Here is a 12,073-nt window from a genome sequence, read left to right as displayed (position 1 = left end):
CTCGTGGCCAAGCGACGCAGCACTGTACAGTTCCCACATCTGGCGCGAATATTGTCGCACATGGCTGTGACAAAGCAAAACAAGGGCTTTTTCTCAAAGGCTCATCTCGGTCAGAACCACAGAGTCAGATATTTGGAAGGGCTGTAAATTAGTAGAATTAGTAGCGTGGCGCTTCTAGGAGGCCCGTTATTTATTAGGCTTCCTTGTGTTTCTCCTTTCTTTCCCATTCATTCGACATGAGACCGAGTGCTAATCTCGAGATTTAATGATCCTATATGGACGTTCTTTTAAAGAATGCGTCGATTGAAGCCACTTTTTGATATCTGGAATGGTAAGCATTGCCGGCAGCCTCATCAGCCTCTTCATCGTTTATTGCCAAGCTTGTGTCAGCCTCTGGCAAGTTTTAATAGATACCACCATTGGTTGTGTTTTTGAATAACACAATACTTGCTATCAAAAATAAGGTTGGTGGACTTTTTCTTTGCGTTTATGTCCTTCCCTGTCATGTTGTTCTGAATCTGATGAGCTACTTTGTAGCGGCGGTGGTGGCTCCAACTGCAGGCGGGTTTAGCATATCATTTTAGATCGACGGTTGTCCCTTCCGGGCGAGTCTTATTCAGTCCGCTTGGATCATTAGCGACACTCCGAATGCAGGTGTCCGGCTACAAAGTGAAAATCTAGCGGGGCACTTTCTTTCAACATGCGCTAGTGTTTTTCGGAAACACTAGACGCGGCACATGAGCATACGGATTATCTTCTCTTAGTGACCTATCAAGTAAAAATTGCACGAACCTCCATTGATCGCGAGCGCTACTGGGGCTGTTCTACAGGCAACACATTCCATGGGCTTTACTCTGTGGTTCGGACACGGCGCCTGGCACTATGAACTATCTAGTAGCGTGATCCATAGCCGTGGTGGTGTCCAGCAAACGCGTACGCCGGCACTGTGAGCTTGGCGTACGTGGGCGCCAGGAAAGCTGCTGCGGCCTTGACCACGGGACCGCTGACCACTGGGTTGGCATTGTAGACGGCGTCGGCACTAGCCCCGGCCTTGGTTCCAGGCTCGTTCGTCTCGATCGTGGTGCGGAAGCCGTGAGCGTCGGCGACGTAGTTTACTCGCCGGTACAGTCCGTTGGCGTCCGTATATCCGTAGGAGCCAGTCTTCACATTGTTTGAGTCGCTCTGCTCGTTACGGAACTGCTTGTTGCCATACTCGTCCACAGTGTCGTAGCCGAATGTGTACGGCTGCGGAGGCTAAGAGGAAACATATGAAGAAGATTCGAAGGTTTAGATAATATTGAAATTATACAAATCTAAGGAAAGCAATTGTTATGATCCAACCGGAATAGACAAGAAATAGGGGGAATGTTACCTCGCGCGCTCAAGGACATAATGCCTGCGAAACGACTCAACCACAACGAGATACATGTAGACACATGACACAGGAACGTCAAACTTCGCGCAATGCATATACATTTGCTGTGCAGGCGTTGAAAGTTGATTAAAAAAGGTTGGTTACACAGTGCCGTTTTTATACTGTGGCTAGAAATGGCTGGTTGTACGTAAAGCTAGCACAAAATTGCAGATTTGAAATGTAACTTAGTTAGGTAAATGTTTGAGTTAGTTGGTGGATCATCCTAGATATGCTTACAGCGCATTGATGAGCATGAGCAGAGACAAAAAACAACACAGACTCTGCGGACTTTAATGGATTCTATTTGGTAAACAACTCTCATATATGTTTGTGCAGTGATAGCGCCAAATAAAAAGCACAGGAAATACCCAAATGAGAAGTACGGCAGCACAGGTGGTCACGTAATACATGGAACCCCTCTTACTTCTACATGATATCATGGGCACGTGTGATATTCAGATAACCCAACTCTTTATCGGGGACGGCAGCCTATGGGGCATTTCACGTGTATTGACACATTGCGGCATCTCGACAGCCTCAACTATTTCCCTTGAACTTTTATTATTCTTGCATAGAATTACAGATCCATGGAAATTCTGTATGCAGCCGCATTGTGCAGTGCACAGTGAAAAGCTGGCCTGTACGCCCGAAGATACTCCGCGCAAAATGTTTTATTCACGCTGCTCAGGTTCTTGAGGTCTATAAGCCTTCATGACATACTTTAAGACCGCCGCTTGCTACCGCTCTACAGCATGCGCGGTTATACAGTTTTTATGTTCGGCTGTCCTGTCTCTCTCGCCTTCATTCTTTTTCTCTTTTTATACGCCTATGTAGGGTAACGAACCGGAACTAACTCTTGTTCAGCGTCTTGCCGTTCAATGACTCATTTCTGTCTCCCTTTCTGCCAAGTGCCATTTAAGCCCTGCCTGACATTATCGTCCTGTTCACGCACGCTACGTCCGCTCTGCCCAACATAGTATTAGCCGAATGAATGCGGGATAAATACTTGAAGCCGGCGAGATGGCGCTCTCGGGCAATAATGCGTGTAAGTGCGCCATCGATTGCTCTCACCGCTGAAGAGTTACATTAGAGTTAGCGCAGGTGTCACTGATATGGCGTAGAAGTAACAGTAGTTACACGTGGTCAAATTATGGGACAACGGTGCTTCTGTATTTTTCGTTGCGCAGTAATGTACAAGTTTCCTTTCTGCAAATGTAAATCAGTTGCAAGCCAGCGCTCTCCGTGTCGTTTCATGTCTGCCCATATTTAACCTTGCGCTACAAGCAAATGCCACTGAACCTAAAGAAGCTCGTGGGAACGTGGCCAACAACTACTCATGTAAAACAGGCGCAGGGTGGTTTTAAAAAGTTTGTGGAAGTCCCTGGTATTGCGGGTACATTATTATTGGGGTATTAGTGGGTATTAGTTGGTATTACGCGCCAAATATTAGTTTGTGTGGTGTTTTTGCTGTGTCATTTTATGAGCATTTTTATACTGAGTCTTCTAACCTCTGGGATATTGTGTCATACACTTCTCGAGTAAACGCTTTCTTTATGGCGACATCTTGAATATGTATTGTACCTATAAAGTTTGTGACGTTTATAAGGTGTAATTTCATAAAGTGTCATTTTATAAAATGTGCCTTCGGTATTTCTTACCTAGGGGATGGTATGCAATACGGTTCGATGCTAGTGGAATTGTTGCCTGCCACTTTCGCTCCCGCTTCGCCATTGTGCCATTGTGTCGTACACCACGGAATACTTATGTATTCCGTGGTGTACGAGGAAGTGTGGCAGTGAAGTGAAAAGGAGGACGAATATACAGGCAAAACGCCATTTACTCGTTAAAAATGCGTGAATTCATCACGTACTCTCATGCTTTGCTTGCGCTGGGACAGTGGGCGCCACATTCGTGGGAAATTGTTTGCTGCTGAAAGTGATACTTGCCATTCTTCAGTGCTGGTAGGGGCCCAGCGGGAACATGAGCTTGTGATATTATGCTGCTCAGTCATAGATGACAGATATCTTCCTGACGTCCTTTTTAATGCGATTAACATTCTGATGATACTTCATGCACTTTGCAGTGTCTATGTCTATAACCATTTGCCTGTCAACTTGGGTCACTATGTATGTCACGGTATATCGCTAGAGAATCCGGCTGTTGTACTGAGGAAGCTCGGTTGGAAACCAAGCACCAAACCACCATCAGTCACTGGGTATGTGGCACTGGATATTGGCCGCTCTTCAATCAACCTTCTTCACGCTAGCTTGGGTCAGTTCGTGCTAGTGGGTGTGTGCCACTCATATATTGCAATAAAGAAAATAATAATTTAAGACTTCTCCCGCGCTAAGCGGAGTCAAGCCTGCGTCAGATATATAGAGACAATATTTTTCTCAATATACAGGTTGTCCCCGCTAACTTTAGCCAGAGTTTAAGAAAGACGCGAATGCCACGTAGCTGGACAGAGCCAAGGAAATGTTGTTTGCCGTCGCTTGCAGATACTCAAATTATTCTTTTCATTCCGCCTAATTAGATATTTAGTCTTCATTAATTAATAAACTTCTCAAATATTATAACTAGATTGTTGAGCGACATGATAACACTTCTGATACAGTTTTCTGTTGCTGAATACGTGCTACATAAAAGTGTTTTTTTCGAGCGTGAAGGAAGCCCGCGAATACACGCAAAGTGCTTCGAGCGGCCAGTCGCGCGGCAATTTTGCATGCATTTGCGGATTTCTTTCATTCTCGGAAACACACTTTTATGTAGCACGTTATGAGCAACAGAAAGATGTATCGGGGAGTTTTTCACCTCGTTCTACAATTTTTTTTCATTTACACTTTTCATCTAATTGTATTATTTTAGAAGTTGATTAATTAATTAGGACGAATTACCCGATTAGGCGGAATGAAAAAAAAATTCTGAGTATCCCTAAGGGACGGCAAACAACATGACCTTGGTTCTGTCCAGGTATACGTGGCACTCGCATATATTTAACCTCTGGCTAAATTTAGCTCGTTCACCCTGTATATTCACAAACGCCCTACGCGTGGACTTCTCCTTGGCTCGGCTAGATGGCGCAGGGTGATCAGAGGGAAGCGTGAGAGAGGAGCTTGATGGCGTACACACCGCATACGTCGCACTTCTCGGTTGTGGCAATATGGTGTGTTGCTGCATTGTTCCAATACTAATCGCGTTAACGTCGACATTCATATTCAGATGGACTCTGCTGGATTTTTGCGCAGGCTGTATTTGATCCACTGACACTATCTGCGCTTTGGCTCTTCTGAATTCGCTAATGCGTTCTGTAGCTTTCGGTCCGCTGCAAGGAGATTGTAAGACGGGCCTGCAACAGTGAAGCTGCTACGTCTGGCAGATAAAGTCAGCCATTGCCTCCGGCCTTCACTTTTACGCCCTGTTATAGAAAGAAGTGTACTTCAAAAGGCTTGTGTTCGAAAGAAAATTTTATCACGGTATTATCTGCTTTGTGAAGAAGTGGAATAATTGTGAGATGTCAAAAGCTAAATTGGTACAAGTGCTCAGATTGGCGCAGAGGGTTATGCAGAAGGCGTTGCACAAAGAGAATGGCAAATAAACTGTGCTCCATTCGCAGTACGTCCCTTGTGAAGTACATGCTGCTCTTAGCAACGTGTTAGACGGCAGAGTGCTTCAATCTTGCATGCAGAGAAAGGTAAACCATTTAAAGCATGTTGAACATTTATTAAAGGAGTCCGCAACAACCCCTCGGGTTTGGTGAAATAACATTGTCCGTGGGTAGCATACGCTGCTGTGAACATCTAAGCCAAGTTTTGCTGTCGTACGCGGTGCGCGGAGCTCGCAAGCGGGTCGCGAAGTCACCTTTCGCTCAGGCACTCTCTTTTCAACAGAAGGCCCTGTCCGCACCCTCTTCTAGACGCACTATTTCATCATCGGACGCACTATTTCGTCATTCCCTTAGACGGCTGCTATTGGTCGATAGCTGACATCAAGCTGCGGTTGGCTACATGTCGTAAATATTGCGGTTGCCGCAGGGTGCCGGCACGAGTCCACTGGATAAGCGCACTACGGCTCACTCAGGGAAACCGCGCTTGGCTTATGTGCAGCGCGTCGTAGGCACCAAAGGCGGAAGTCGTGGCGTCCACTTTAACATCCAAAATTAAATTTGAACTGCGCGCCGCGGTGAAATTTAGATGGCGGAGCGTTGTGGGCACGCCCCACTGCACTGTAGCCTTCGCAGTGCAAGACATTGAGGAAGGAACGGGAGGCCGTGTTTGATTGCTAACGACTACGCTTCTGCTGAACGCATTGAAGTACTTGTTGCGGCAATATCATGAGAAGCCAACAAACACTGACACCAAGGACAACATAGGGGAAATTAGTTGTGCTTAATAAATGGAATGAAGAAACGATAAATTAATGGAAATTAAAGTGGATGAAAAAACAACTTGCCGCAGGTGGGAACCGAACCCACAACCTTCGCATTTCGCGTGCGATGATCTACCAATTGAGCTACCGCGGCGCTGTTTCCCCATCCACTTTCTTGGGTATTTATGTGTACTAGTACACCCTGGGAGTGTTAGCCAGCGCCACCACTCACAGACCTTGGCGGCGGACGTGGAACGTCCTTGTTGCCGCAGGCGTCACGAGAACGTGAGCTTCATGTTCATGTTCACTTTCACATTCATGTTCATGTTCATGTTCATGACTAATAAAATCGCCCTCGGTTAACCCCATTTCTTCTCGTTTGTTGCGGCGATGTATTTCTAAAATAGCCTAATTACCCTTGAAATGCCTTGCTCCACTTCAATAAGGAGTGGTTCAGGGCCCCTTTAATTGGGAACACAACTTCATGTCAGAATTGGTTTTCCGACGAGCAAGCTTTGTTATCCAGTGATATAAACCAATCTCACACATATCAGCATGTGATGGCTTTTTAGCCTGTATTCGTCGCTCAAAAAGTTGATTTTCATCACTGTAGACGCAGAAGGCTCACTAATGTGAACGAGTGGGACGGTTCTGCATGAGTGGCACTTTTAAACGAATATAAGCTAAAATAGCAGTTAATGTCATGGTACAAGATGTCTGCCGATGTGGTACAGTTTAAGTTTCAAGCTGGACCTCGTACTGTGGATAATCAGGGCCTACTTTCTCGGTGATGGCAAAGCCGCCTGATGCAAGCTAGCAATGATGGTAATGACCGACAGAAAGAAACTTATTGTAATTGAACTACCAAGAATGGCAAAGATTGTGAGCTTACGCAGATCCACGTATTGCGTAGTAAATTGGTCATCAATTAATTGCCTGTAGACGTGGATAGCACCGAGACTGTTGGTGAGGACTGAATAAAGGGAGAAAATTCTTGTCAGCTCAAGAGCGTCGGTTACCTTGGGCTATGCTATCAAAGCTGTGCTGCTGGAATGTGCAACATGTTCTGAGGCATGTGAAATCATCTGAGACAAAAGTATGCTCAATATCGAAGGTGTGGATGAAAAATAATAACATATATCTGGGCTGCAATACCCTCGTGATTTGCGACTAAACATGACGAATTTTTTACTTGACGTAACGTAATTACTCGTCGATCGAGAAAATTTGCTAGTTAGACTAAATAAGAAAGAAACAGAAAAGCACGCGACTTACGTAGACGGGCTCGGCCAGGCCAACCTTAGCGACAACAGGTGCAGCTGCGGCAGCAAAGACGGGTCCACCAAATCCGCCATGGTGGAAACCGAAGCGTCCGCCGGCGTAGGCACCCGCTGCCATGCACAGAAGGATAAGCTGCAAAGAAAACTGAGTGTCAACACTGGTAACTTTAGTTGACGTTTTACTACCTAATAGATATGTGCGATGTTTCTCGCGTTTGCCGGCTACCCTTATAAACTGTGAGCCATGAGGAAGTTTAAATGAAAGAATCCCATCATGGTATTATAAGCGGTACCCCATACAGCGCCCTCCTTGTTGGTAGTGTGGTTATACAAGGTCCACCATTGACGTCAAGCTTTTAACTACAGCGAAATACAGCGCACAAGGCCACACTCGTTGGCATTGGTCACAAAGTGATATTACTCAACCTTGTTTGGTCACAAGATGACCGCTTTTTATAATCACTCTCCTTTGCTTGCCACCGTTAGTTCCACATGTTAATAATATACTGTCATAACAGCCAGCAGTGGATATATGGGACACTAGATAAAAGAAGTCTCGGTGTTCTTCCATTTATGTCTAGCATCAAGAATTTGAATTACTTGTTGCTACCCCTTCTAATAAAAAAATAATATTTAAGAGGTTATGATCCTAAACCTGCGTTGCAGGCAAGCGTGTGAAAAATACGGGAAAAGGTATGTCCCATTGCCCTTGCATTTCCCATTCATTTGCAGATGGACGTTCACAGAAGTAAGCACGCCTGTGTGTGGCTACGAGTCGTAGGAAGACGAGAAAGAGATCAATTTTGCTTTAAAACAGAGAACCGCATGGCTGACACCTAACGTCGTGGCGAAGCTGCCTGCTGATGTAAATATTGCTATCTAAGGTCACTTTCTTCCGGAGCCCTGCAGGTGATCGGAACGTCACCGTGGCTTAGCGCTCTCGTAACGACATTTGGTTCACCGAGCTGACATCTTCAGCTTAAGCTGCGAGGAGTCGCACAAGAGTTGGAACGCTCTGTCTACATTGGAAAAGATTGCCGGAGAGAAGCGCTCCACAGCAAACGCGCATGGCGACACAATTGCATACGCATAATCCCGCTATAGGTCCTGGAGGCGAGCCCTGTTAGGTGATAAGTTACAAGGGTTCTTTCAGAAACTAACATATATCTTACCTCCGTGTGGTTCATGCTATAAGAGAAGGAGCAGCTTATGAATCTATAGATTCCACCGACGTCGCTTGCATCCTTCAGAGGAGGACTGCTACAAGCAAATGCGCCCACAGACGCAGGACATTGCCGGTAAGGACGTCGTGAATCATAATGTACGCCCTCGCACGATTTGCCTTGATTGGAGCGGCCTTTCTTTCACGTCAAATAATTATGTCTTCATAATTTCTATCCTTATGTACTCGATGTTGAGAGTCTTATTTCAAGTTTTCTCTTGTGACAACTACGTCTGCTGTATTCACGTACACATTTCGTCACGGACAGGACTAAATGCTACATTTATTTGTACATGAATATTTGTCTCTTTGGGAATGCGAACTATAGGGAGCAAGCGCATAAGCGAGTCGAAGCTGCTCCCACGTTGCTCATACGCTCACCTTGTGAACTTGACGACGGGCACAGAGACATCATAAAGCAACGTAACAGTAACCGACGTGTTTTCTAACTTTGTTACTGATAACAATGTACTATGTAACTAATAATACTCGCTTTCAAGGGAATAAATAGCATGGGAGAGAACTGTGCAAGTTCTAAGAGCCGTATGGCTTCGGTGAAGCGGAAGCGATGACAAAGGACAAGGAAAGAACTCAATCATTCCTTGACCGCTCATTCACTGGCTTTTGTTTGCCTTCATCGGAGCCAGGAATAAACGTCCACGCAGCGTTCCCAGTCTGCTCAGTTAGGATCAACTACAGTCCGGCCAGTCATAAAACCGAAATAAACTTGAGGCGGGCTTCGAGAGTTCTTCAGCAACGAATAAAGCGCCCTGCCGTGGGTAACAATCAAAGTTCTGTATCGCAGAAACGCTATGTCTATTCTACCTGCGTGCGCTGCTGGCGTAAAGTTATTTTCAACATGCAGGTGTCGACACTGGTGCTAGACGTTATAGCATGCTACATGCTGTAGTATCCTTTGCGATGCTAGCTTCGCTTATGTAGAATATGTAGCCTCATAATCTCATAAGGTAGAACGAGCGCATTATAGAAGTTGCCGCGCTCAGTTTTCTTTGAGCATGGGACGCTCTTTGTCGTTCATGGGGCTAAAGAAGTGATATTTAAATAGAAGGAATCAAAGCGAATGCAAAACCACATAGGGAATATAGTAGACGTCCCTTCTACTATACAAACGGCACCAATAAAAAAATTGGCACTTGACAAAAGAAGTTAATTTGCAGACAGCTTTCGTAAAAAAATGTTAGGCAAGGAAAAGGAGGCACTCGGAGCTTCTGTTTCATTAGCCCTAACGCGGTTAGTGACGAGACATTATTAATGCGCAAGGGTAAGAAATTTCTAGCCCTAAATTGCAATAAACTAGTGTCCACATCGTAAAAATCTAGCTTTCTTTTTAGTAGCGCTACAAAACTGGCACTTTTTCTATCCAGTTAATCATAGTTCTACACACTTAATATACCTTGGGAATGTTGTGTTCTACGAAATCTCGAAGTGCGAAAAGTTATAGAGGAGGGAAGGTTGCACTGAAGGAAACCTTAAAGCTATAAGTGTGGGGAAGCAGTAAGTCAAAAGAGAATGAAATTTGTCAAAGCATTGCAGGCACATACGCTCGAACTCATTTATAACAAAGCCACATAATATAAACTTTTTTTTTCTATACTTTTCCTTCATGCAGCAAACCTTCCAAAAAGTTTGCGGAAGGCTTTGCATCGATATCCTGTCGCTGCGATAATCTGACTGAACGAGCAACGATAACAGTGTTGCAGGAACGTCACGGAGATACCTGTTAAACAAAGCGCGCATTGGAGGACTCGCTAATTTACAGACATGAAAATAGCGAAGTGATAGCTTTGGAGGCGCAATTGAGCGATAACTGCGGCGTTCGGGATTATTTTCTATTTTAATGTAGCTTGCATGGTTATAATGAACTACTTGTTGCTGGGCTAGTCTGTTCGTTTTTCTTTATGGTCTAAAATACGGAAAACGATAGAAAGATGCTAGATGACATGAAATAGCATCATGTGAACTGAGAAGGCAGCAGCATGTCTTAAGGCATTGCAGAAACTGGAAAGTCTACTGTATATTCTTCAGATGTAACACAGTTTTTTAATGCATTAGCATTATTAGGGTACTTACCGCCCTTTCCGGGGGCAGGCTGGCTGGCTGGCTGGCTGGCTGGCTGGCTATCTATCTATCTATCTATCTATCTATCTATCTATCTATCTATCTATCTATCTATCTATCTATCTATCTATCTATCTATCTATCTATCTATCTATCTATCTATCTATCTATCTATCTATCTATCTATCTATCTATCTATCTATGCTTGTATCTAACGTTTTCCCGCATACCTGGGTCATTGGAAAGTCAGTGGTGGAATGGCTAGAATATCGGGCTGCTGAGCTGAGGCAATAGGGTTCGAAACCAACCGTTGGACCAGTGTTGGTCACTGAGTATATGGAAATGTGTGCCCACGTGAGGCTCTTCAACGAATCTCTTTCACATCGACATGGGTCACTGTAGATGCGAGACTGCGTGCGCGCCACTGGGAATGTGCTCGTCTTCAATGAACCTCTTTGTTTCCTACTTGCGTCACTTGCTACGTGCCAGTAGGTGTGTGCCGCTCTCCAGTAAACGAATTGGACTCCAACTTGGGTAACTAGGTATGTGCCACTGGGAATACGCCTTTCTACAATGGCGAAAAAGATCCTTCAAATTTTTACGATGCTGAGCAGAATCGCACCAACGTCACAAGGGCTACTCACGGACCGCAAGCTGACATATTGCCAGGCTGCGGCACAAGCGGACTGTGTAGGTGCCACTTTTCAATGAAAGCTGTTTAAGCCGACGCTTTAGTAAGTTGCGGCTTGAATGCATTAGGCAAGTGCCGCTCTTCAATGGACCTCTCGCCAACTTGGGTTACTGAGTACGTGCCAATGAGTGTGGGAGCAAGCGAGGGAGCAATCCATAGCGTTCACAGCCACTGACGCGCCACGCTTCTCGTCTCGGAGGCCAGGCGCGTGCTTCGCGGCAGTGCCACTAGATGGCGCAGCGTGTCCAAAAGAAGTGCGACAGAAGATCCCGTTCACCTTATGACAGGTTCCTGAGCGTACGGACGCACCGGCGCGCAATGCATTTCGGACGCCGCGGGCAGGCTTCGCGGCGGCGGCGCTGGATGGCGCTGAGGGTTGTTAGAAAAGCCCGACAGAGGAGTTCCACGGTAGTACACGCCTCATAAATACATCATTTCAACGGTTACAATACGTCATATTGCTATCGTGGTTGAATTCTAACGCATTACGGTCGATATAGTAATCGTAAGATGAATTCTGCCTCAATTTTTCAAAACTTCGACACTGCAGGTTCTACGCTGTCAGCTGGCCTGAGGCTGTTTCCTCTCCTGTCGTTTCTTCACATCCATTGCCGCCTTTCACAATATAGCCAAGCTTGAGCTAGCAATGATTCATGCATCGGCCCTATATCTCTGTGTCCCTCTCCCCACTTTGAGGTTCTCCAACCTTCAATATTCCGTGAAGACACGAACTAGCCTAACAGGAAGGTCTTCTGAAAATTGCGCACCGTGTACGTCTAAATGTACCATGTCCTTTTTTCACGCGGCACACTGCTGCACACGACCCACTATCAAGTTTCCACGGGCTAATACCTTTTATTTCTTCCCCCGCATATTTCGTCTGCTTTCTTCACTCTAGTACAGAACTTCCGACGTCCTAAGAAACCGCTAAGTCGCAGCCAGTTTTGAGCTGCAATATGTGCCCAATGATCTAAAGCATTTGCGCCCTGCTAGCACACATCAAGCAGGCAGACACAGTAATG

General features: G+C 45.5%; 1 protein-coding gene across 1 annotated transcript; it reads right to left on the bottom strand.

Annotated features, from left to right (window-relative positions):
• Positions 1 to 891: 891 nt before the first annotated feature.
• On the bottom strand, positions 892 to 8,693 carry LOC142570424 (cuticle protein 10.9-like). Its single transcript, XM_075678809.1, has 3 exons — positions 8,663 to 8,693; positions 7,055 to 7,170; positions 892 to 1,254 (listed from the first exon to the last, which is right to left on the bottom strand). The coding sequence occupies exons 1-3, from the start codon at positions 8,691 to 8,693 to the stop codon at positions 892 to 894; spliced, it is 510 nt and encodes a 169-aa protein (XP_075534924.1).
• Positions 8,694 to 12,073: the final 3,380 nt, after the last annotated feature.

This window comes from Dermacentor variabilis, chromosome 2, assembly GCF_050947875.1.
Source record: "Dermacentor variabilis isolate Ectoservices chromosome 2, ASM5094787v1, whole genome shotgun sequence".
Classification (NCBI taxonomy): domain Eukaryota; kingdom Metazoa; phylum Arthropoda; class Arachnida; order Ixodida; family Ixodidae; genus Dermacentor; species Dermacentor variabilis.
The sequence above is the reverse complement of the archived record's forward strand: the minus strand, read 5'-3'. Positions and strand labels throughout refer to the sequence as shown.